Source organism: Loxodonta africana, chromosome 5 (assembly GCF_030014295.1).
Source record: "Loxodonta africana isolate mLoxAfr1 chromosome 5, mLoxAfr1.hap2, whole genome shotgun sequence".
Classification (NCBI taxonomy): Eukaryota; Metazoa; Chordata; class Mammalia; order Proboscidea; family Elephantidae; genus Loxodonta; species Loxodonta africana.
In genome coordinates, this window is record NC_087346.1 from 68,392,673 (window position 1) to 68,417,915 (window position 25,243).

Consider the following 25,243-nt stretch of genomic DNA (forward strand, 5'->3'; position numbering starts at 1 on the left):
TGGTATTCAAGACTCTATTTCTTACTGCCCACCCCAGGGGCACAGTTGCTTCCACTGACCTCTGGAGCCTCATTGTCTTTATCTACATAGACCAAAGTATGGCAATCATTGGCCCTTGAACTAAATCCATTCCAACTCCCTCTTGCAAAAAATTCTTATTGTACCTCAGCTACTGCCTGTTTATGCATTGTCTATGGCTGCTTTTGCACCTCGACAGCAGTGTTGAGTAGTTGCAGCAGACCATATGGCCCAAAAAACCTATAATATTTACTATATGGTTCTTTACAGAAAAAGTTTGCAGAGCCTGCACTAGATGATCTCATGCATTCCCTGATCTTCTTTCCTATTCCACCCAGAAAACAATCAATCAAAAGAAAATTCCTCGTGCCCATTTCATCTTTCTCCCTCCCTCACATCCTGCTTGTCCTCTGACTCTGGAGAAACCGGAGTTGTTAGCAAAGTCCACGCCTCCACATACACACTAGCTACCACTTCTCACCCACTCCTGGACATGCTCCAGCAATTCTTCCCTCTCTTTCCTGCACTGTGTCCTTTCGACTGGATCATTCCAATCAGCATATCAACACATGGTTATTTCTCCTATCTTAAAAAAATAAAAACCCCCTGGGGATCCAAACTCCCCTTCCAGCTGTGACCTCATTGAGTTTTCTCCATCCATACATTTGGCTACTACTTCTCAGTCTCCTTCTCTGGTTCTTCATTTCCTCGCCTTAAAATTGTCTCGGGTCTCACTCCTTAGACCTCTTCCTTTCTTTCTATGAACCCCTGTGTCGTGGATTGAATTGTGTCCCCAAAAAACATGTGTCAACTTGGCTAGGCCATGATTCTCAGTATTTCGTGATTGTCCACCATTTTGTCATTTAATGTGATTTTCCTATGTGTTGTAAATCCTACATCTATGATGTTAATGACGCAGGATTAGAGGTAGTTGTGTTAATGAGGAAGGACTCAATCTACAACATTTGGTTGTGTCTTAAATCAATCTCTTTTGAGATATAAAAGAGAGAAGCAAACAGAAACAGGTGGACCTCATACCACCAAGAAACAAGAGCCAGAAGAATAGCGAGTCCTTTGGGCCCAGGATCCCCATGCTGAGAAACTCCTAGTCCAGGGGAAGATTGATGACAAGGACCTTCCCCAGAGCCGACAGAGAGAGAAAGACTTCCCCTTCAGCTGGCACCCTAAATTTGGACTTCTGGCCTCCTAGACTGTGAGGGAATAAGTTTCTGTTTGTTAAAGCCACCCACTTGTGGTATTTCTGTTATAGCAGCACTAGGTAAGCAAGACATCCTGCATAGGCAGCTTTCTGCAACTCATCAGCAACTGCATCTTCCGGTTACTCAAGTTGAACAACCTGATTTTATTCTTGACTCAGACCTCTCTTTTTCACAGACCTCACATCCAATATTACAGCAAATCTTATTAGTTCTATCTCCAAAATATATCTGGAATCACAACCTCCACAGCCACCATCCTAGTATGAGCCACCAATTTCTCGCTTCTTACGAGAGCTTCCTCAATGGTGCCCCTGCTTCTGCCCTCACCTCTCTGACTTGGTTCTCAACAGAGCAGCAGCAGTGTGTACGCTAAGATGCCAGGTCATATCTTTCCCCACTTAAATTCCTCCAGGGCTTCTCATTTCTTTCCCCTCATGTACTCCACCCCTCACACATGCCAAGTCATGTGCCCTCTGACTGGAAATACCATAAAATTCATCAAAGTGTACAACTCTATTGTTTTTAGTGTATTTACAAAGTTGTGCAACCATCACTACGATCAAATTTTAGAACATTTTTATCATCCTGAAGAGAAACCTTGTACCCATTAGCAGTCACTCCCCATCCTCCTCACCCTGCCCCTGGCAGCCATTAATCTGCTTTCTGTCTCTATAGATTTGCCTATTCTGGACATTTCATATAAACAGAATCATACAATATGTGATCTTTTATGACTGGCATCTTTCACTTAGCATGTTTTTGAAGTTCATCCATGTGGTAGCACATGTTTGTGGTACTTCCTTCCCTTTTATTGCCTCATAGTAGTCCATTGTACGGATAGACGACATTTTATCCTTTCAACACCTGATGGACATTTAGATTGTTTCCACTTTTTGAATATTGTGAGTAGTGCTGCTATGAATATTCCTATATGAGTCTTTGTGTGGATATATATTGTCATTTCCCTTAGGAAATATACATATATATACCTATGAGTGAAATTGCTGAATTGTATGGTAACTGTGGAGTCCTGGTGGCACAGCAGCTAAGTGCTTGGCAGCTGCCAACAAAAGGGTTGGCGGTTCAAGCCCACTCAGTGGCTCTGTGGGAGAAAGACCTGGCAATCTGCTTCTGTAAAGATTACAACCTAGAAAACCCTATGGGGCAGTTCTACTCTGTCACATGGAATTGCTATGAGTCAAAAAATCGATTCAATGGCACCGAACAACAACAACATGGTTTGTCTACATTTAACATTTTGAGGAACTGCCAAACTGTTTTCCAAGGTGGTTGCACCATTTTACATTCCCTCAGCAATGTATCCAGCTGGTTTTTATTCTCAGGAAACAGCACCAATCCTCACTTTTTCTCCGTATCCCCTTCAAATCCTCATTAAAATGCCTTTTTGATTTGGGGGCAGGCCACTTTCCAATACACTTTCAAAAACGTGTCAGGTAAGAAAACAGATAACAGGTACTGAGTATAGTAGCAACTTCAGAAAGTGCCAGGGTTTCTGATCTTGCTTGGGATTTTCCTACCACTCTCTCCTTCCCACCCCCTTTCCAGCTTCAGCCCAGGTCAAGTGCCCTTCCTGTGCAGACCACAATCACAGAACTTTCTACAGTGTCTCCCCAGCTAACCTGGAAATTCTATTGTGGGAGGAGGGGGGTGTATTTAATTATTTTAAATACTAAAATGAAATTCAAATGAGTTTCTAGATCCATGTTTAGTGGCTGGTGGGAATAAATAACTATTCTAAGCAGAATATATTGTATTAGGAGTCCCAGGAGCCCTGGGAGTGCAGTGGTTTCAAGCACTCAGTTGCTAATCGAAAGGTTGGCAGTTCAAACCCACCAGCCACACCTCAGGAGAAAGATGTGGCAGTCTGCTTCCATAAAGATTTACAGCCTTGGAAACCTTATGGGACAGTTCTGCTGTGTCCTACAGGGTCGCTGAGTCAGAGTCAACTTGACAGCAATGGGTCGGGTTGTTGGGTGGGTGATGCAGATGGGTAAACGCTGGACTGACTAGCTGAAAGGTTGGCAGTTCACACCCACCCAGAGGCACCTCAGAAGTTAGGCTGGCAGTCTGCTTCTGAAGGTTACAGCCTTGAAAACCCTGTGGAGTATAGTTCTACTCTGAAACTCATGGGGTCACCATGAGTCAAAATCAACTCAACAGCAACTAACAATAACAAGAGCATAAAAAGACAATTTACTCTTTTTGAAATTCTTAAAAGCTCTTAGAACTGAATCACTTTTTCAGGGTGTCAACAGGTCCTACCTATTATGAAAAGGGTGGAGGGGAATCAATTGTTCAGTACAAGCTCTCTGCTGGCTCTTGCCTTTCTGGGAGCTAGGGCTCCCGCGAACAAGTCTCTCATTTTAGTTAGAGGTCTCACTTAGAACTTCCGTTAAGTTCTGTTGGGCTTTTTTTTTTTTTTTTTGGTACATACTCTTGGTCACTACTCCTCAGCTAAGGCCAGATTTGGATTAATATCTGTCCCCATTTATTCTGACTATAAAGCAGAATTGCCAAGGTGGGACTTCAGTGATGGCTGAGTGAAGAGGTCAGCAAATCCTTTCCCCCCAAAAGGAATTATAAAGCTGGACAAAATAACATTTCAGTGCTCTACAAATAGAACCAAGGTATACAACATCAGAAGCATTTGAAAAAACTACAGCTTGAAAAACTGCAGCATTTAAGAACAGGGGAGTCTGTGGCATTCTTGCCCGGGGTTGCTCCCGTCCCTTACCAACTGAGTTGGCTTGGAGGTTTGGTCAGGGCAGGACAGGCTGTGAGGACCCCAGAGGTCAAAAGGGATGCTGGATGGGTTCCAACCACCAACCTGTCAGTGTTAACCAAGCACAAACCATTTTCATCACAGATCTCCAAATAATGCCCCTCTTGCATGTTAGTGGCACAGTGGTTAAGGGTTCGGCTGCTAACCAAGAGGTTGGCAGTTTGAATCCACCAGCCACTACTTAGAAACCCTATGGGGCAGTTCTACTCTGTCCAGTAGGGTAGGGTCGCTATGAGTCACAATCAACTTGATGGCAATGGGTTTAACGACTAATGAGAAGGAGCCCTGGTGGCTCAATGGTTAAAGTGCTCAGCTGCTAACTGAAAGGTCAGCAATTTGAACCTACCAGCCATTCCATGGGAAAAAGATGTAGCTGTCTGCTTCCATAAAGATTTATAGCCTTGGAAACCCTACGGGGCAGTTCTAGTCTGTCCTATAGGGTCACTATGAGTCAGAACCAACTCAATGGCAACGGGTTTGGTTTTTTGGTCCATGCAAGTGAATAATAACCTTTCTCAGGAACAAGCCAAAAGATCTGACTGTGGACTGTCCTCAGGACAGTTGGTATAGATCTCCTCTGGTTTCACATCCACTTTGTTTATGCCTTTTCATCACCTTAATCAACATCTACCACATCTGGCATTTACTTCTGTCTCTATTTGTCTCTGTGACTGGGCGGAGAACTACTAGTTCTAATGCTTATCTTGGTGCTGGGACAAAGCTCAGTGCTGGGCATATGGTAGAAGTTCTAGGTTTGCTGAAGTGAATTGATGAGCTGTCTATCATTCAAGGAGCACTTCAAGCTAACATACCTAACAGACATGAGACATGATAAGTGATTTTCTGTCACTTCCCACTGGAAACAGGCAACAGAAGAGGCAATAGGAAGAAGGAAGGAGACTAAGGATTATTATTCAGCTCCTCTATATTGGGCACTAATCAAAGCACCCACCACCACCGTCTGTTGGTTTGCCTTACTGTGGTGGCTTGTGTTGCTATGATGGAGGAGCTACGCCGCCAGTATTTTAAGTATCAGCAGGGTCACCCATGGTGGACAGGCTTCAGCAGAGATTCCAAACTAAGACAGACTAGGAGAAGGTCTGGTGATCTACTTCTGAAAAGTAGCCAATGAAAAACTTATGGATCACAACAGAACAGCGTCCAACTCACTTACTTCGGACATGTTATTTCAAACCAAAACCCACTGCCCTCGAGTTGATTGTAACTCATAACGACCCTATAGGACAGAGTAGAACTGCCCCATAGGGCTTCCAAGGCTGTAAATCTTCACGGAAGCAGGCTGCCCCATCTTTCTTCTGTGGAGCAGGCTGGTGGGTTTGAACCACTGACCTTTTGGTTAGCAGCTGAGTGCTTAACCACTGCGCCACCAGGACTCCTTGGACACGTCATTAGGAGGGCTCAGTTGCTGGAAGACATCATGTTTGGTGAAGTAGAGGGCCAGCAAGGTCAAGGGAAACCTTCAGTGAGATGGGATGACTTGAAAATGCCAGTGATCTTGATGACACAGGACTGGGCAACATTTTGTTCTGTTGTACATAAGACTGCCATGAGTTGGAGTCAATTCAACAGCAGCTATCTCTGTCTAATCAAGGTGCTTCTATATGAGTTCTTACATAATCCTTAATAAAATAACTACTAGCTAGTTTTGTTTTTTTTTTTTTAGGGATAGTTAATATGCACAACGAAAACTGGGGGTGGGAGTGAGTGGTGGGTGGAAGGGGCTGTCTAAGGGAGACAGGTAGGAAGCTGGGATATAGACAGTTGGGTCTCAGACTCCAAGCCCATTCATTTGTTCAAAAGCTTGAATGGCTAGAGAGTGCAGGCTTTGAGCTAGGCATTGGGAATGCAATGGACCCCAGTCAACCTCCCTATAGCTTAGAGCTCTTGTGAGGACACAGACATTAATCAGAGAATCACAAAAATAAAGTGTAACGAAAAGCTGTAAGGTCCACAGAAGTTCAGTATTCTTTCTATCACGTGGACATCACCTCTCAACAAATGGAGATGTTCAGTTATCACCAGAACTGACTTATCCTCAGTCCTGAAGATGTCACTGCAGATGGTGATGATGAGGGAAAACGTATGATACAGTATTTGTATACCCCTCATTTCATTATTTTGCAAACACTAGTTGAATGAATGTTTCTAGTCCAATGAGAAATTGACACAACAAAGTCAAAATATGATTTGTTTTCAGTTTTATTTTCCTATCTTGGCTTCAGTAAGATTCAGAGAACTGATTGACACAGACCGTAAACAATCACCCATACATTGTATATATAGTGTTTCTACTTTTTCCTTTTAACTGAACAAGGTGATACTACCTTTGTTCAAACCGAAGTGCTATATAAATTAACAAAAAGGGTGTGTGTGTGTGTGTGGTCTTTTTATTCTGAGATAGTAAATGTATATACACCACTATGGCGGTGAGGGGAGGGGGGGAAGCACTGAGGGAACATTTGTATCCCACAAGTTAAAAAGTCAAGCAATGAGTACCACTAGAGTACCTCAAAAGACAGCAGACGTGGAACAATTCACCAGTATTGTGAAGGACGTTCCTGGTTTTTCACTTACCATCACCACCACAAGGCTACATTGGAATCTGAGCCCTCTTAACAGTGCAAATATAAAAACGATCAAAGTCAGGGCTTTACAGCAATCTTTTGCTAAAATATATTCTATTTTAATATACACGCTATAAAAGTACACTAAAAAGGTCAATCTTTAAAGCTGTTAAAATTTAGAATTTACTTCTTTACATACAGAATAATGTACACCTGACTCTAAAAGTCTATCTGGGGAGAGCTACTATCATGACCCCAAATATTTCTAGCTTCATATTTTGTTTAAAACAGTATTAATTTTATAATGCCATGTATTCAGTAATGCGCTCATAATTTCTATATGACATCGCCTCACCAATTACTTTAGAGAAAAACTCAGAGTTAGTCCTGTATCCTCAAAGAGTTCTTGCTTGTACAAACCACGAAGTTTCCTTCTTTTTTTTTTTTTTTTTTGATTAAACTTTGGTATCCTGGATTCTTTAATTATCAAAACTTGGAGCTGCTAATGGGGCAAATAAAAACGAGCGATGTTGAAAATTAACTTGTTAGGTGGCCTGATTTTAAAAGTGATCTTTCCCTCCTGTAATAACATTTCCAAAGCCAGTTCTCGATTTTCATGGAATGGTGTGAAATAACGCTGACTGAACACATTCAGTGGCGATAAATCAAGGGAATGCAAGCCAGACCAAGAAACTAGGCTCTTGGTACTGAGTTTAACCACATCTACTGTGATCACGTAGCACGCATGATGGGGCTGCTAATTACAGATTACACCCTGGGAGTCCAGCCATCTCTACAATCCTTTGTTTTTAAACTCTTTAAAATACAAGTCTTTGTTTTAGGCATAGTATCAGAACGAAAATATAAAATAACTGAAATTTGTTTACGATTTAAACAAAAATATTTACTCTTTTCATTAGCAAAACATTCTTTAAAATATATCAATTTCTTGCCTCTGAACATTTAACCAGAAGCACTAGACAGTTTTTGAAGGTTCAGTGACCACTGTTCAATACAATGAAAATGGTTGCAGAGAGCACACAGCAACGATAGCTTATTTACATTCATTTTTAAGAAATTTAATCTCAATTGGTTATAATGTCCCATCCACCAAAGGAAAGGTTTGGCATTTGTGTGCTTTTTGTTCTTGGTGGGAATCACTTCTCCTTGATTTTAATTTTTTGAAAGAAAATATAATCAGCGATGTCCTCGGATTTTATGACATGATGTGAAAGAACAATGGGACAAAGGTTAGCTGCTACCAGGGAGCTATTCTGGGTTTAGGTCTCCAGGTGGATCTTCCTTCTTCCCAGGTGAGTCTCCCGTGGGAGGGGCAGGGAGTCGGCAGGGGAGGAACCCAGGATGTGGGTGCGCTGAGCCTCATCCCAGGACGGTCACTCTTGCTCGGTCTGGCACCTCCTGCTTTGCTCAGGGACCATGGCCTGCTCACTGTCTCACACACTCACCTTGTGTCCCTACGGCTGGCTAAAGAACATATAGAAACCAATCCACAGGGAAACAAGGAAAAGCAGAGGACTTGGCCTGGAGGTGGCCCATGCATGCCACATGTCACTGTCCCATGCTGCCACCTGAGCTCTTGTCATATGTTGAGCTCAGCAGGGAGGGTCTGTATGTTACATTCTTCATAGCAGAATTCTCTATTTCTTTTAAAAAGTTTTTTCCAGACAATTTTAACAAAAGTCTGACACCTGTTCTTTCTAGCAAGCCAATAGCGGTAGAAATTTCAACCCCCCTCTCCCAATTTTTGAACCTACTTAAAAAGTAGCATGTTTTTCCCTGGCAAATAATTGCTTCTTTGAAAAATGGACATTCATTTTCTTTCTTTTTTTTTTTTGATCCAACTCAGCCCTTCAGAAATACTTCAGACTAAAACTTGAGCAAGATCAAGTACAACTGACTTCCTACTATGCCTTATAGAAAACATTTTGCTAAAATTAAGAGCAGCTTCAAGTGCAAAGGTAAATATTGTGCAAAGGGCACACTGCCAGGTGCCATCTTAGGACATTCTCAATTTACTCATTTCATGGTGTTTGACTCTTTAAAATATAAGTCTTTTAAATTATGAAATCTAGCAAGGGGAAGGGAATTAACACCAGAAAACATACTCTAGAAAAAGTACAGGATATTTTGCCAGAAATTTGCTACTTATTTCGTAACTTCAATCAAGTCAGTGTTCGTTAAATATTCACAGTAATTTCAGAGAAGAAACATTTGTGTCTGTAAAACTTCAATCTATTGCATGTTCAATCATATTTCTGTACAGTTACAAAATGTCATCTGTCAGTGCTTTTCTGCAGAATTCCTTATTGTCAGTCCTTCCTTCTCTGGGTCCAGTTATACCTTCAAGGTGGGCTGTAGGATTCCTTTCTCGATGAGATGAGTCTTCAGGGTTTTGTATATATTTAACTGCTGCTCCGGTTGAAGCACCAACAACTGCTGTAGCACTTTGCTGGGATTTGGACCCCTGATAACAAAGCAGAAAAGACAAAGTTACTTTACCAGGGTTACCGGAAGCCTATATGCTCAATTTACAATAAACAATGCCTTTACATGTACAGTAGCAATCTGCAATCTTCACAGAATTGAAACAGTTGCCTCCTGATTAGCACACTTGAACCACCACTGTTAGTGTTAAGAGGAAACCCCCAGAACTGTTCTGCTTGGAGAAGCCCACAGTCTAGAAGCGCAAAGAAAGCACCAGCACAGAACGCAGAAACAATACAAGGCAATGCAGGGGGTGCAGACCTAAGTGCCGCAGTAGATCTTAAAAGGGCAACCTGAGTTAGAGGTGGGAGAGGTAACCAGTCCTGAGGTTGGACAAGGCACAAAAACGATTCTGTAAGGAAAGGAACAAAATTCCTGGTGGAGGTAGCACAGACAAAAAAGGGGCGGGGCGGAGGGGAGACATGAGAAGATAGTTTTTATTTTTAGCTTCAAGGAAACTTCAGACAATGGAAGGTCCTTTGTTGAAGAACCTCCAGGGAACTATGAATGTTCATGAGACAGAACACAGAAATACTGAGCCTAGCACTGTAAGCCTCTTGCCTGAGATATATGATAGTTGCTCTGGGCTTTATACCAAGAAACTCTGAGGTAAACACCTAATAAAGGAAACAAAATAAAAGCTGATCTGCTCCCACAGCAGCACAAGAGCAGAGGAAACAAGCCCAGGTAGAACTGAGGTAACGATGGGCAGTGATACAATGCATTCTCTCTACACTCCATGCCTCCAGAGTCAGTGCTGGGGCCCCACCTCAAGTGGCTGCCATTAGGGTAACCTCTTCCAAAATCCCCACTCCTACCTTCTTTCAATGGCGCACCCTAGGATGGAAGAGTTCCCCAACAGGACTCCTACGCTCATCCTCTCCCTTCTGGGAGGCTATTACAGTCATGGCATTTAATCTCTCACCCTCCGACAGCCCATTTACAAATGGGAGGTTGCTTGTGTTTCTGTACTTAAACTTCTAACAATGCTATTTTGTCAAACTCAGAATGAACCTGATTCAAATCTTAATGTATATTTATGGTTCTCTGCACTTTCTACAATCCACTTGAAGAGGAAAAACAGAGTATAGTTTACTTTTAGAGGAGAACAAAAAGTAAAATTCAACAGAAAAAAGCAAGACATGAGTAAATATGAAGAATGGCGTAGAATTCTGAAAAAGGCATTTGCATGGGTAATCAAATTTACGATTTACAATGTAGGCTGTTAAGTGTATTACAGGAAGTAGAAAACCTAGCAACAAAGAAATGTCTGCCATATACTAACATCATTATGGGGATGAGTAGAACAACTGTTTACTCTAGAAATCTTTGATTAAAATATTTGTGCAACAGCTCGGATTAGCAGTCTCATGGGTCACCTTCATGCACATGGCTCAACTCAGCTGCCAAAAACTGCAACCACACGCCCCTAACAGCCAAAGTCTACCAAAGTCAGGACACAGCTTGTGTTACATTTCTTCAAAAGATTCATCAACTTCATAGCATAAGCCCAGAGTAGGAGCCCACAGAGAAAAGGAAGGCTATTCTAGCAAGTTCAGCTAAATGCAAAATTATGTCAGCAGGTGCTCCCAGCTAGTTGCATCCTGGCACCATCACTGTATTTCTAATAGTCTAAATATTTGCTTTCAAATGGTGGAGAACAGGGCTCAGCAGGGCTTCTCTTTATTGAGAAGAGCAGATTAAAAAAAAAAAAAAAAGTATGAGTTAATCTCCTAAAAAGCTGCCATCCTTTAAAAATAGAGTTCTAAGGGTTTATTCACTAATTAGTAATACCCAAATATATCAGTAAATAAATTATATGAAAATGGGCTAAATACTCCAATTCAAAAGATAAAAATTGTCAACTGGATTTAAAAACAGAAGCAAGCAAACAACAACAAAAAAACACCCAACTATATGCTGCTTAGAAAAGAAAAGAGAAATTTTAAATGTAAGGTTAGAGGAATTACAAAAATAAAAGGATAGACAAAGAAATACCATGTAGCCACTAACCAAAAGAAAGCTGATGTAGCTATTCAAATATCCAACAAAGTAGACATTAAGGCAAAATTATCAATTTAATGACAACAGCATTAATGACAAAAGCATCAAGTCAACAGAAATATGACAATCTAAATTTGTATATACCTAATATAACCCCAGACTATATAGAGCAAAAAGTGGCAGAATTAAAAATTTACAATCTTGGTGGGAGACTTTAACAAAGATTTTTGTAACTGATAAAACAGGCAGACCAAGGGGCGGGGGGGCCCCCATACAGAAAATTTTAACCTCACCTAATTGACATATACAACATCCAAAAAACTGTAAAACAACATTTATTTCATGTACCCTGTGGACTAGTTGTTAAGAGCTACAGCCGCCAACTAAAAGGTCAGCACTTTGAATCCACCAGGCCCTCCCTGAAAACTCTATGGGGCAGTTCTATTCTGTCCTATACGGTCGCTATCAGTCGCAATTGACTCGACAGCAACAGGTATGGGTTGGATCATGTACCAAATAGATAGTATGCTGGGCCATAAAGCAAGTCTCAAAAATATTAAATATTGAAATTGTAAACAGTATGTTTACTGACCACAGTGGAATTAAAGCAAAAACCATCAAAGGAAAGAAAATGAGAATATCTTCAACTGTTTGGAAACTAATCAATATGCTTCTAAATAACCCGTGTGTTAAAGAAGATAAAATACTAGAAAGCAGAAAATATTCGTGACTGAGTAATGAGAACAGAAACATCACAACTCCAGTATCAGGCTAAAGCGGTACTTAGGAGGAAATTGATGGTCTTAATGGATATTTAAGCAGGTTGAAAATTAGACAGTCCAAGCTTCTACCACAAGAAGCTAGACAAAGAACAACAAATTAAACCTAAAGAAAGATGAAGTAGTAAAAGATGAGAACAGAGATCAGTGAAATAGAAAACAAACATACAACAGAGAAAATTAGCAGACCAGAAGTTTGTTCTTTGAAAAGATTAATGAAACTGATAAACTCTTAGCAAGACTGCTCAGGAAAAATAAAAGTGAATTCAAAAATTCTCACTGCTATAGATACATAGTTAAAATATGGATTTATGGATTTATAAATATGACTTTCACTCCAAATAACTCTATAAAGGAAATCCATTTTTTTCTATAGCTTAGGCACCAATAAGTGTTATGCCTCGCAGGGATCCTAATAGAGGCCATGAAAATAAGGTTAACACTGTAGCCAATGTGGTTAACCTTTATACCCCAAAATGGCATTTTAGGGAATATCCAAAACATTAAGGTTTAATAACAAGAATAAACTGTGCTTTTTCATATATTGTCCGTGTTGTCCAACAGGTGGTAAGTTCAGTAACAGGAAGGGTCTTGATAATCTTGTTTACTTTGTACCCATAGTGCTCCAACATTACAGATAAAAAGTATTTGTTGAATGAAAAAAAGAATAAGCCACCCTGTATAAAATAGCAACCACTCCAATAATCTCCCTGACCTGCTTTATTTTTCTCCATCACACTTGTAACCATCTAACAAGCTATGTTTGTTTATTCTGCGTTTAGTGCATTCCCCAACACATAACAGGCGGAGCCGATAAATTATTGTGTCCTCGTTTTTAACTGGTACTACTCACCATCGTTTCAATGCCCAAAGTTCAGAAATTCTGCTGCTGTTCCAAATTTGGTACCATCCACATCGGTGTTGCTGTGTGCTGTTGAGTCGATTCCAACTCATTGCAACCATATATAAGTGAGTACAATTGCCTCAGAGTTTCTCAGGCAGAGTGTCATCAAAAAAGAGGAAGACCCTCAATGAAATGGATTGACTGACACAGTGGCTGCAATAATGGGCTGAAATACAGCAATGACTGTGAGGGTGGCACAAGACCAGGCAGCATTTCCTTCTGTTGTACATAGGGTCGCTGAGTCGGAACCGGTTCAATGGCACCTAACAACCACGGTAATTTTTTTTTTTAATTGTACTTTAGGTGAAGGTTTACAGAACAAACTAGTTTCTAATCAAACAGTTAGTACACCCATTGTTCTATGACACTGGTTAACAACCCCACAACATGTCAGCAGTCTCCCTTCTCAACCCTGGGTTCCCTATGGCCAGCTTTCCTGCTCCCCCGCTGCCTTCCAGTTCCTGCCCGAGGGCTGGTATGCCCATTTAGTCTTATTTTGTTCATGGGCCCATTCAATTTTTGGCTGAAAGGTGAACAGCAGTAGTGACCTCAATACTGAGCTGAAAGGGTGTCTGCGGGCCATACTCTCAGGGTTTCTCCAGTATCTGTCAGACCAGCAAGTCTGGTCTTTCTTTTTGAGTTAGAATTTTGTTCTTCATTTTTCTCTGGCACTGCCCAGGACCCTCTACTGTGATCCTTGTCAGAGCAGTCGGTGGTGGTAGCCGGGTACCATTTAGTTGTACTGGACTCAGTCTGGTGGAGGCCGTGGTAGCTGTGGTCTATTAGTCCTTTGGACTAATCTTTCCCTTGTGTCTTTAGTTTTCTTGATTCTTCCTTGCTCCCGAAGGGGTGAGACCAGTGGAGTATCCTAGATGGCCTTTCACAGCCTTTTAAGACCCCAGACACTACTCACCAAAACAACTACAACAATTTTTAAGGAGCCAGATTGCCAGTCTTTTCTCCCTCAGAGCTGGTGGGTTCGAACCATCAACATTTAGGTCAGCAGCTAAGTGCTTAACTATTCTGCCACCAGGGCACCTTCCACCCACAGTAACTGGATCTTTAACTCAGGCTTGTTAAGGATCATGCCGTACACTGTTGTTTTGGTACGTTGCTCAGATGTATGTAAAACAATTGTAATGTAATCATACTGCTCAGCACTGTGGTGTGACACACCTCCAGGGGCCACCATTCACTTTACCATTAACAGAAAAAGTTAACCCGTTCAAACTAACGTCTCAAGACATCTAACGAAACATTCTGTAAACTCTAAAACTACCTTATAAAACTTGTAATATACACGTGCACAAAAGTTGCCATCAAATACTGACAATCGAATCTGTCCATTATCCCTCCATGTCCAGGAATGGTGTTTGCAAAATCCTTCAGAAACAAACAAAAAACATATTAGCAAAATTTAAAAAAAATCACCAGTTACAAAATTCCCATCTGTTAATATCGCTTTGGCATCACAGACTCCATAAGGAAAATACTATTAGAATTTTCCACTGAATACAAACTTATTCAAACATATCCAACAGCATATAGCCACACATCTCGACTACGTGCCTATGTTAAAATAATCACTGAACTGATCAACAGCGGTCAAGTAATAACACTAATTAAATCTAACACTAACTTTTTTAAATTAATAAAACTTTTCCTAAATCAAAAATGCTATCGATGATTACTCATCTTAATCTCATTATAATTTACCCTTTCTGTTTAACCAGACACTGTTTTGGGAGCTATTTTAAGTGTTGTTGGCAGATGAGAAACTGGTTTTAAATTACATTTATCCTAATAGTACTTACTCTGAAATAAACATATTTTACTACTGTGATAGATACTTCTTATCTTTTTTTTTTTTTTTTCCAAATGCTAGAGAAAAAAGAAGATCCAAACAGTTCATTTGGGACACATTAATCCATTAAATGACAAATTAAGGGAGTGGTTCATAGGTCTTTGTAAATAGACTCTGTGCAGACACATCCGGCAACCTAGGAAATGGAACGATGCGTCTTCTAGTTCACTCAGGCACCCTGAGTTGATTAAACATCCAAACGCACAATGGAAATCACACCTTCATTTCAGACATGCAAGAAATCTCCCCATTCAACAAGAAACCTAGAATTGGAGATCATTAAGGAAAACATCACTTTAAATACAACCTTTCTCTGTTTAAAATACTTATTGAAATTATCCATTTCCTTTGGTTAATTTTTGCCAACTCATTTCCTTCCTTTTCTTTCCTACTAACCGAAGCACAAGAGAGCCACGGTAACTCAATTCTGCTCTGCTGTTTATCATATACTCATAACACGTGGTTCCTGCTGTAGTTCTTTGTGGACGCATGTGTATTATTTCCCCCAGAAGGTGGTAGGGGTTCCTGGGTGGTACAAACAGTTAATGTGCTCGGCTGCTAACTGAAAGGTTGGAGTTTCAAGTCTACCCAGAGGTACCTCGGAAGAAAGGCATGGCTATCTACTTCTAAAAAATGAGTCACCGAAAACCCTGTGGAGCACAGCTCTACTCTGACACACACGCGGTTACCACAAACCAGAGCTGACTCGATAGCAACTGGTATTAACTGGTAGTAGGTGGTAAGCATTCCATTGCAAGTGCTCACCAAGTTAATTTCCTCTAGGGCCCCACACAGTCTCTCCCCACCAACCTCTGCAGTCTCATCTACTCTTCGCTACAGCCATGCTGTTCCTGCTTCCCCTCAAAAGGGTCAAAACTCCTCAGCTCTTTTGCACTTGCTGGAGCTTTCTTCCCCAGCCTGCCCTGTAGAGCTCGTCCTCCTGCTTTTCTTAGATTTCTGATAAAACGTCACCTCCTCAGAGAGTCCTGCTCTGACAGAATATTCAACCTTGACTTAGTCAAGTCACATGAGGGAGACTGAGGGAATAGGAAAGACATAGGTTGCTATGTGGTAATCTAACTTAAACAAAACATAGGAATAATTTTAAGTATCTGGAACAGGGATCAGCAAATTATGGCCCACAGCCTAAATCCAACCCACCATCTATTTTTGTAAATAAAACTTTATTAGAAAACAGCCACACCCATTCATTAATATATTGTTTATGGGGGCTTTCATGCTGCAACAGCACAGTTCATATTGAGTAGTGGCAACAGACTGCATGGTCTGCAAATCCTAATATACTTACTATCTGGCCCTTCATGGAAGAGTTTGCTGACCCCTGGTCTAAAAGAACAATTACATAAAGCCTCTCTTGCATGTCCTCTCATGCGAGACTGACAAGACAGTAAACTTCAGACCTTTGGCTGGATTCTTTGATGAACACTCGAAGGACACAGATTCTGCATCTGTCCCAACAGTGACACATGTCATTTCTATAAAAGCAAAAGGCTGACGTGATACTTTAAAATGTATTACCATGGTACAACCGAAACCTAACAAGAAAGAATACACTCACAGAAAGCATTTCTGTGAGGCTAAAACAAATAGGATGAAAAAGGTTTTGACCAGAGATTTAATAGGGTAAGAACAACAGAGAAACAAATTCTGACTAAATTCCATTCTCTAATTATATATTCTCTATTACTGTAACAAGGAATTTAAACACACACCTTGATTTTGAAAGCTCTTTTGAATCCACTGGCAAAGAAGCCTCCGAATGGGCCAATTAAAGATGCAAACGTCGAAAGAGCAATGCTGTGTATCTGGAAAGGATACATGCTCACTGTTTCCTAATGAGGAGAGGGGAAAAAGAGGATAGGGAAGATAATAACTGCATGAAAATTATATCTGAGCATGCCACCAAATATAAGAACCATATTACCAACAGCAAATCAGAGCAAATGCCACATGTATGTTAATTTCATCAACTTTAAGAATCACTGGGGAAAAATACAGTATAAGTTTTCATTACCATCCTCTACTTAACCAAAGCTCTCCATTTCCTCTGCAATCAGACTGACAGATGGCCGGTGCACTGAAATCTCAAAGCTGGCAGACTACGGTTTGTGTAGGGACTCTTGCTTCCACCAACAGAGTGGAAGTCTCGCCAAGAATCAGCTGAGTAAGTTTCTAATTTGTTCTTTTAACCAGTAGTACTTAGTTTTTGTAATTCTACTATTTGTCGTAATTGTGTATTTCATTTAACTTTACTTAATTTTATATGATGAAATACAGGAAAAGTTTCCTTTCTCTTAAAACTAAGTTGAATATTTAGGAAACACTCAAAAGTGAGTTGCTTAAAGACTATCAAAATGTGCATCAGCAAGACAACAGTAAAATATTTAGAGAGAGGATCATAGAAATTGAAAAGGAACCCTGAAAATTATTTTGTATATTCTTAATTCTTTCTCCATTTTAAATAAACTAAAAGATAAATTGTAAACAGTGCATAATGGGTGTGGCTCAAAAAAGATGATAAGGAACACTAATCTTTGGACCCATTCTCAAAGCAAAAGCCTTACTCCTAATCAAATACTGAAAGCAGGTAACAGCTTGGACGTCGAAAAAAATTCTTGGAATCCATGTATTTGGCAATTAAGGAGAGAAATAATTTGTTGATTAATATGTTTCTCAAAAAATTACGGATTTTAGTTAAAAATAAAATGTTTTAGTTACGCGTACACGCACACCATTACAGTCATGCACCGCGTAACGCCTGTTCGGGCAACGTCCAGCTGCCTATACCTCCCATAAGGTTATAACAGAGTTCAGGAATCCTGATTGGAGAACAGGAGGTAGATGATTTAGGCATGCTGCACTTGACAATCACAACGAACCTCAAAAACAAAAAACAAAATTCTCCAAGCTGTTAAAGGATTGACTCCACTGAAAGCAACAAGGCTAACAAAAATTCGAAAGGGACCTATATCAGACATGGAGAAATTGCTGACCACATGGCTTGAGGACAAAATGCAAAATCAAATCCCTCTCAGCACGCTGACCATCACTGCTAAGGCACAAAGCTTGTTTGAGGCAGTTAAAGAAAAGGCAGGACCAGACTACGATATTGAGTTTAGTGCTAGCTCTGGGTGGTCAAGCATTTCAAATGTTTTTTGCTGCATAATGTGAAAATGAGTGGTGAGCCTGCGAGTGCTGATGGGAAGGCAGCAGAAAAATTCCTTGAAACCTTGGATAAACTAATCGTAGAGGGAGGTTATCTGCCCCTGCAAATTTTTAACATGGACAAAACCTCCTTATTCTGGAAGAAAAAGCCCAAAAGGACGTTCGCCATAATACAGTGTTCACACAACGTCCAAATCATATAACGTCGTATTTCACAAATGTATCATGGACGCATGACAATATTTGATTCCCCATTTTAACCAACCAACCATCAGTTGTGATCACATAGATCAGCAGTGTTCTGATGGACAGCATCTCACCATCCTTCAGTGTGAGACCTCAAGGATGCCTTTAAATAGCAGGAATGAGCTTTTATTATAGAAAGGAAACTGATTTTTAGAAGCAGCAGTTTTCTGAACTAGTAAATATCTGGAAAAAAAATTAAGGGATTTTTGAGCTGGAAATTCTAATTAAGTTCCAAATTGAGTCAATTCATACCAGTTATACTTGGAACTCATTCTAATCTATTTAATTTGTAAAAATCTAAGGAATATTGAGAAATGTTTTAAATATAAACATATGCAATAAGTTACCACTATCAGTACTTAAATCATTAGGCAAATAAATTCCAAGTAGATAACTGGTTTGGAATACCAATATTCACTTTTGGTTCAAGAAAATAAAATCAAAAGGGGATAGAAGTAGTATGCTATTGATACTAAACAGATACTAAAACCCCTTCTATGGCATGGAGTTAAAAATTCTGTATATGTAGATTTCTTATAAAAATCTTAATCCTATTTTTAAATGAACCTTAATCTTGGGGCGGGATGGAGGGATCCCTAACGATGTTTATCTTGAACTTTTACCTGTCTCAATACTGCCTGCAGAAAGGAAGGAAGTGAATAACTCTGAAGCTGGAAAAGTTCCGAGGGTTCACATTCTGTAACGAAGGAGTTTATATCACTTCGGTATTCCACTGGGCAGACAAAGTACTGGTATTTGGATAACACATAGGCAGCCTGAATAACAAAGCAAGAGTTCATAAACCATTGACTTAAGAGATATATATATATATATATATATATATATTCAAGTTATATTAGAAAGGCCAGAGATAGAATGTCAGAATTTCTTTGAATTAACATCTTGCTATGTATTTTCAAAGTTCAGTGGTCATAACCGTCCCAGGAAAAAAACACAACAGTCCTTTAGAAAATGAAAGGTTTTTGAAATAAATGAAACTGTTATCTCTATGGCTCCAAGAAAAGGAGGAGGAGAGAGAAAGGAGTTGATCTGAACACTTAAAACAAGCACTATAGCAAGATTTTACTTTTTAAAAGCATACATAATTAATGTTAGCAGCAGCTAAGAATTTTGAAGGTAGAGGAGAATAAAGGACTGAAGTTTATTGCACACAAGCTTATACTAACTTCATCAGTTAATAAGTAACCAGTGATTCAAAATTACTGAGAAAATGGTACAAAATAAACCTGTTGCCATTGAGTCGATTCCGACTATAGCAATCCCATAGGACAGGGTAGAACTGCCCCATAGGGTTTCCAAGGCTGTAAATATTTACAGAAGCAGGCTGCCACATCTTTCTCCCGTGGAGCGGCTGGTGGGTTTGAACCACCAATCTTGTGGTTAGCAGCTGAGCATTTAACTACTGCGCCACCAGGGCTCCCTGTTACAAAATAGTACAGATGAAAAACACCACTGTTGTTCTTAACCAACCCAGAAAATGTTGATTATTCTTTCCCTGGCCACATTATCATGATTTTTAGAACCAGCTATCCTTAGACAGGGAAGCAGAAGATAAATTATACATCCTCAAGTATTTAAATTTCCAGATAACAGTTTATTCTCATGTTCTTTTCTTTTCTCCTGCAGCCATTATTTTGCTTAAGAATGGTTAATACAAATGCAAATATAACACTAGGAATGGACATAAATTGATTTTGCTTCCAAATAACCATTTATTAGAAAATGTAATTTCCCTCCCCATTATTTTGTCATGCATTACATACTTATGGAGTAGCTCTTTATTTTCTTTCAATGATATGGTTATTTCTGCAGTATTTTCAAATTAGCATTTAATAATACCAAATTCACATATTATTAAACACATTAATATTTGAATTATTCTTGCTTTGTATTACAAAAGCACTGGATGGGACTGGATTTCATTATTCTATTACGTCAATTATTATCTCATCAATATTCTATCACATAGTCTCCGAAGTAGTTTTTTTCATATTCTATTAGAATTTTCACAGAGAATAAACTAAACTTATAAATTAAACAGAAGAATTAGGGTGGTTTTCCCAACCAGAAACATGCCACGTTTCTATGTATTTTTATGTTTGCTCTCTCTCAAAGCTTCACGTTGGTTCTAGTTATTCTGTATTTAGATAAAGAGTACAGACTAGAATTGTCAGGCACGAGACTAGTAAAAATTTACATTTTCTAACAGATACTTTTTGTCTATTTATCTTACATCCAGCCAGGTTACTGTAACTTTATTGACTCTCAGAAGACACTTTTTAATAGAAACTTAAATTCCATAACTGTGAACTAATTCTTACAGTGCCAATAATGTCCATTATTCATGGCTAAAACTGAATGCTAATTGTTTATAATTAACAGACCTTTCCCGCAAGTTGGGCTCACAGCAATAACCACCCACTAAGCCAAGTGGCCACATGTGTTAAGAAGGCAGAATTCTTCCACATTATTCGCATTCTCTGCTGTTACTCAAAGACATCTTGTCCCAGTGCCTATGTCCCCCACAAGGCAGAATGCTGTTAGAAACTTCCAAGGCACAAGAACACAGTATCAGGTCTCAAGCCTGGCCGTACATTAGAATCACCAAGGGACTTAGTTGGTCTGGGGTAGGGCTGGGCATAGATTCTGCTTAAGCCCACCAGGGGATTCTGATGTGCAGCCAGGATAAATGCTACTGGGGTACAGAATGGGTTCTGCTTAGTGGATTTCAACAAATGCATTATTAGCATTTTGTGGTTTAGTTCATTTAGGTTTAGAATGGAGAAATAAACTTGGTACCACTCTTCAAAATACAAATAAAATAAAAATCCTAGTAAAACTCACAATGAATCCAAACACGACTGTGGAAAAGAAACCGCCAATGAATCCTTCCCATGTCTTTTTAGGAGACAACTAAAAAAGGCCAAATAAAATTAAAAAAGAGTTACTGCACTCACAAAACAGACACATATATATGCAAATTCTGTTCAAGGAGTTCCCTCAATTATTTGTCCATTTCTCCTTGCTTTTTTTCTTATTGGAATAGCTTTGCAATCTTGTTTCTTTCATTCGATGATCCCAATTTACTAGTGCAAATCCTTCTAACATTATCTAATACATAGTAGGCCCTTGAACATTTGACAAGCTACAGATATCTGTTTCTGTCAAACACCCTCAACGTATTTGCTTTTTCTCTCAAAAGACTATGAAGTCTCTACTGAAATTATAGTCTCATGGCGTTTATGCTTATATAAACCCCCATAATAGAATAAACCAAAAACCAAACCCATTGCCATCAAGTCAATTCCGACTCATAGCAACCCTACAGGACAGAGTAGAACTGCCCCACTGGGTTTCCAAGGAGCACCTGGTGGATTCGAACTGCTGACCTTTTAGTTCACAGCCATAGCGCTTAAAAACTATGCCACCAGGGTTTCCATAATGGAATAAACACAAGCTATATCCCAAGTACACACAGTCTGTGTTGACCTGCTACTGACTAAAACTCAAATGAGTACAACAAAATATGGACACGACAACGCATCTGATTTTTACATATCTCAACATGCTATGCAAATAACAGAACTCTGTTTTGTAAAATACTCTATAGCCCCAAATACCGTATTTTCTCTACAAGTATTCACATATCCTTCCTGCCTTTGCTCACAACTTGTGCCTGTCTCCATGAAGAAAGGAACATGTTGTGCTTCTAAGAATAGATACTATTTCAGATTCAGGTTATTGTTCCCCCAGTCACTCTGGCTTTCAGGGATAGAAATCTGGAGGACAGTCTGGAATCTGGTGATACAGGGGCAAGAGGACAAGATTTAGGAGTGGACAGTGCTAACTGACCCAGAGATGGCACATAAGATAAGGACTGAGATGTGAATGGGATCTGGTAATCATTGGTACCTTTGTGATGACCATTTCAGTGGAACAGCAGAGACAGAAGCCAAGTAGCAGAGGCAGGTTTCTGAAGAAAGAAACCAGTTGCAGGCTAAGCTACATAAGCTCTTTATAGACCTCCTGTCCTGATGGTCATAAAGCTGAAAGCTAGGAGGACCCAAAACCCATTGTCATTGAGTTGATTCTGGCTACAGTGACCCCATAAGACAGAACAGAACTGCCCCATAGGGTTTCCAAGGCCGTAAACCTCTACGGAAGCGGACTGCTACATCTTTCTCCTCCGGAGCAGATGGTGGGGTTCAAACTGCCAACCGTTTTGGTTAGCAGTTGGATGCTTTTAATCACTGGGCCACCAGGGATCCAAAGCCAAGGGGGTTAACAGACAAATCTTCTAACAATTCTGCCATAGAGAAGGGGCAGATACACCTTCTCCTAGGATACACTTGAGAATTACTGCCATGACATTAGGAATAAACTCAAACTCAAAAGTGCCTGCTGACTTTTAAAGATAGCTTATCAAATTAAATTAATTCATATCATATTGATGGTGTTAACTTGCTTGATTACATCTGGGTATACATAGGGTCGTCGTGAGTCGGAATCGATTTGATGGCAACAGGAAAATACTATATAACTAATCCAGCCTGGTAAATTGACTAGAAAGCTATCTTCAAAATCAGACACTGAGATTTTTCTACAGCTGTTAACAGTCTCTCTGAAAGCTTCCTAAGCCTAAACTTTCCAGCTGGTATAGAGTTTTTCGGGGAGCCCTGGGTACAGTGGTTAAGTATTTGGCTGCTAACCAAAAGGTCGGCAGTTCAAATCCATCGGTCGCTCCTTGGAAACCCTATGGGGCAGTTCTACTCTGTTCTGTAGGGTTGCTGTGAGTTGGAACTGACTCGACGGCAGTGGATTTTTTGGTTTGGATAGAGCTTTTGAGTACTTCATCAGTTGCTCTTGTGCTACAGCAGCTTTAAAACACTTTTTAAATATATAGCTTGCTGCCAGTATCCCTACAACTCAGCCCGATGCCATATGCTGGACTCCTCCATCGGGGAGAATTCATGGCAAGTGGTTTGAAGGACTAGCAGTTCGTGCATTCTTCTGGGAATGCTCAGCTACCCTCATCACTTTGAACAGACAGAGGTTTTACATGTGAACACCTGTCTCTTCCCCTCCAAAACTAGCCTTCATATGATAACATTAAAATAGCCAATCAATATATTATTTGTGAGAAGATTATCAAGGACGTCACCCACTATGTGGACTGGGTGAATCCTATCTGGGATCTTGACAGGAAAAGTTTTAAGAAATCAGTTCTAGAAAATAATTTGCTTGCCATGAGGAATTGGTTTGTTTTTTCCTGATAACAAGAACTGTGTAATTTATTTCCTGCTTTGCTGTCACTGATTGTAAACCCAACCAAATCTAAGGCAAAACAACAGAGACAGTCTGATTGTGCGTATTTTCCTCTCATCTTAACTTTTCATTATTACCCGCATTTTATCAGTATTTTACTGTAGGAACTTAATATCTCTTCTGAAATGAGTTTGGGTGTAAAAGTCTCACAACTGGGACATGAGTATGTGAAAATCATATAATTCACCTTCCAAAATCCATCAGAAGAGGGACTAGATAAGGAGACAGCTTGAGAGGAGAGTAGCGTCAAGAAAAGGCTTATTTATGGGGCTGTTGGGGAAAGGGATAAAGAAGAACTGCACAATGGCTAAGGGAAAGAAAACCAACAAAAAGATGGAATGAGTCTGCACGAGTGAGAATAACTGATGGAGTCAAGTACTTGTTGAGGAAAAACAAGTACTTGTTGAGGAGCCAATAGAAAATCTGGAGAAGAACCCAGAAGGACTCATTGGGAAATATGGTTCAGTGCCCCTATCCTACAGCAGTTAAGTGCTGCCAAGGGAAATCAAGGTACCTTGGACATAAAAAAAAAAAAAAGTACAATAGCATCAAATTACTGAAAGTTTTCTCCAGTGGCTGAACTTTAAGGTCATGGTAGTGGCTTGTTTATAATATTTTTCATTACCTTAATTAATGGAGTTCTCCCAAAAAAAAATCCAAAAAGGTAAGCAGTTATGTCATTGCAGATAACACTTGATATTGGAACAAGGAACCTTTAAAAAAAAAAAAGTCAGCAGAAAAAAGTCCGCATGATTAAGTTGTAAATATTCATACAGGTTATGACTCATAGTGAACAAGTGTGATAATCCTTTGAATTACAGTGCAGCCTAGTCTACAATTTCACACTTGCCAAAACACTAGTGGAAACAATAAATATCAACCAAATTTGTCGATTTAGCAATTAAGTGCAGCAAAATCTATAAATAATATAGTATCAGGAAGAATACTGCTAAGAAAAATACTAAATAATCAACTTTTACAGCTATGGATATTTAAATTTCAGTTTTATAAAGAACACGTTACAATAGTATAAATAGTAGAATAAAGTCAGGTTCAAAGTTTCTCTTACTAAAAGCAGCCTTTTAAAATGGAAATGAGTTACTTGCTTACACTGAGTATAATCTTTTAAATTTATACTAAATTCTTAATGCGATTTCCCTTTCAGGTAAAATGATCAATTTTAATTCTATCTTAGCCTGTGGCTGCATTGAACACCCTTCCCCCACCCACACTACTTGTATAGAACCTACTAGTTTCATTAACTGCACATTTTTAAATGTGCATCAATTAAAAGTTCATATATGGAAAACAACCTTAACATGATTCCAAATCTTTACACACAAACACACAAAACAAAATCTTGCTTAAAAAGAAAGTCAAGCTATCAGCAAGGGAATAAAGTAATCTTGTGAAAACACATCAAGTATAAAAGATTTTAATCAATGGGTTTAAAAGGAATGTAGAGAAATGTAATCAGATTTTTTTAAATCCTAAGCTTTTTCTCCAGCCTCACTAATGTTATGTTGTTATGTTAGGTGCCGTCGAGTCGGTTCTGACTCATAGCAGCCCTGTGTACAATAGAACAAAACACTGCCTGGTCCTGTGCCAGCCTCACAATTGTTGTTATGTTTGAGCCCATTGTTGCAGCCACTGTGTCAATCCATCTCACTGAGGTTCTTCCTATTTTTCGCTGACTCTCTACTTTACCAAGTCTAACCAATACTAATAAAAAATGCTTTCTGAATCTGCAAACCACTGTACAGAGCAAGTAACTCTATACATT

At 39.5% G+C, this 25,243-nt stretch overlaps 1 protein-coding gene across 7 annotated transcripts in view; it reads right to left on the bottom strand.

The window, feature by feature from the left end:
- Positions 1-3,656: 3,656 nt before the first annotated feature.
- CDS1 (CDP-diacylglycerol synthase 1) overlaps positions 3,657-25,243 on the bottom strand; it is an 88,055-nt gene continuing 66,468 nt past the window's right edge. For 2 of the 7 annotated variants that reach the window (XM_064285628.1, XM_003414105.4), the window contains exons 8-13: positions 24,086-24,173; positions 20,980-21,048; positions 18,738-18,890; positions 16,416-16,535; positions 14,098-14,201; positions 3,657-9,111 (exon numbers count right to left, since the gene is read on the bottom strand). In XM_064285628.1, coding sequence (XP_064141698.1) covers positions 8,982-9,111; positions 14,098-14,201; positions 16,416-16,535; positions 18,738-18,890; positions 20,980-21,048; positions 24,086-24,173 — 664 coding nt within the window. In that variant the 3' untranslated portion in view covers positions 3,657-8,981. The remainder of the gene's footprint in view (positions 9,112-14,097; positions 14,202-16,415; positions 16,536-18,737; positions 18,891-20,979; positions 21,049-24,085; positions 24,174-25,243) is intronic. The other 5 variants (XM_064285632.1, XM_064285634.1, XM_064285629.1 and 2 more) reach the window with 3 other exon arrangements.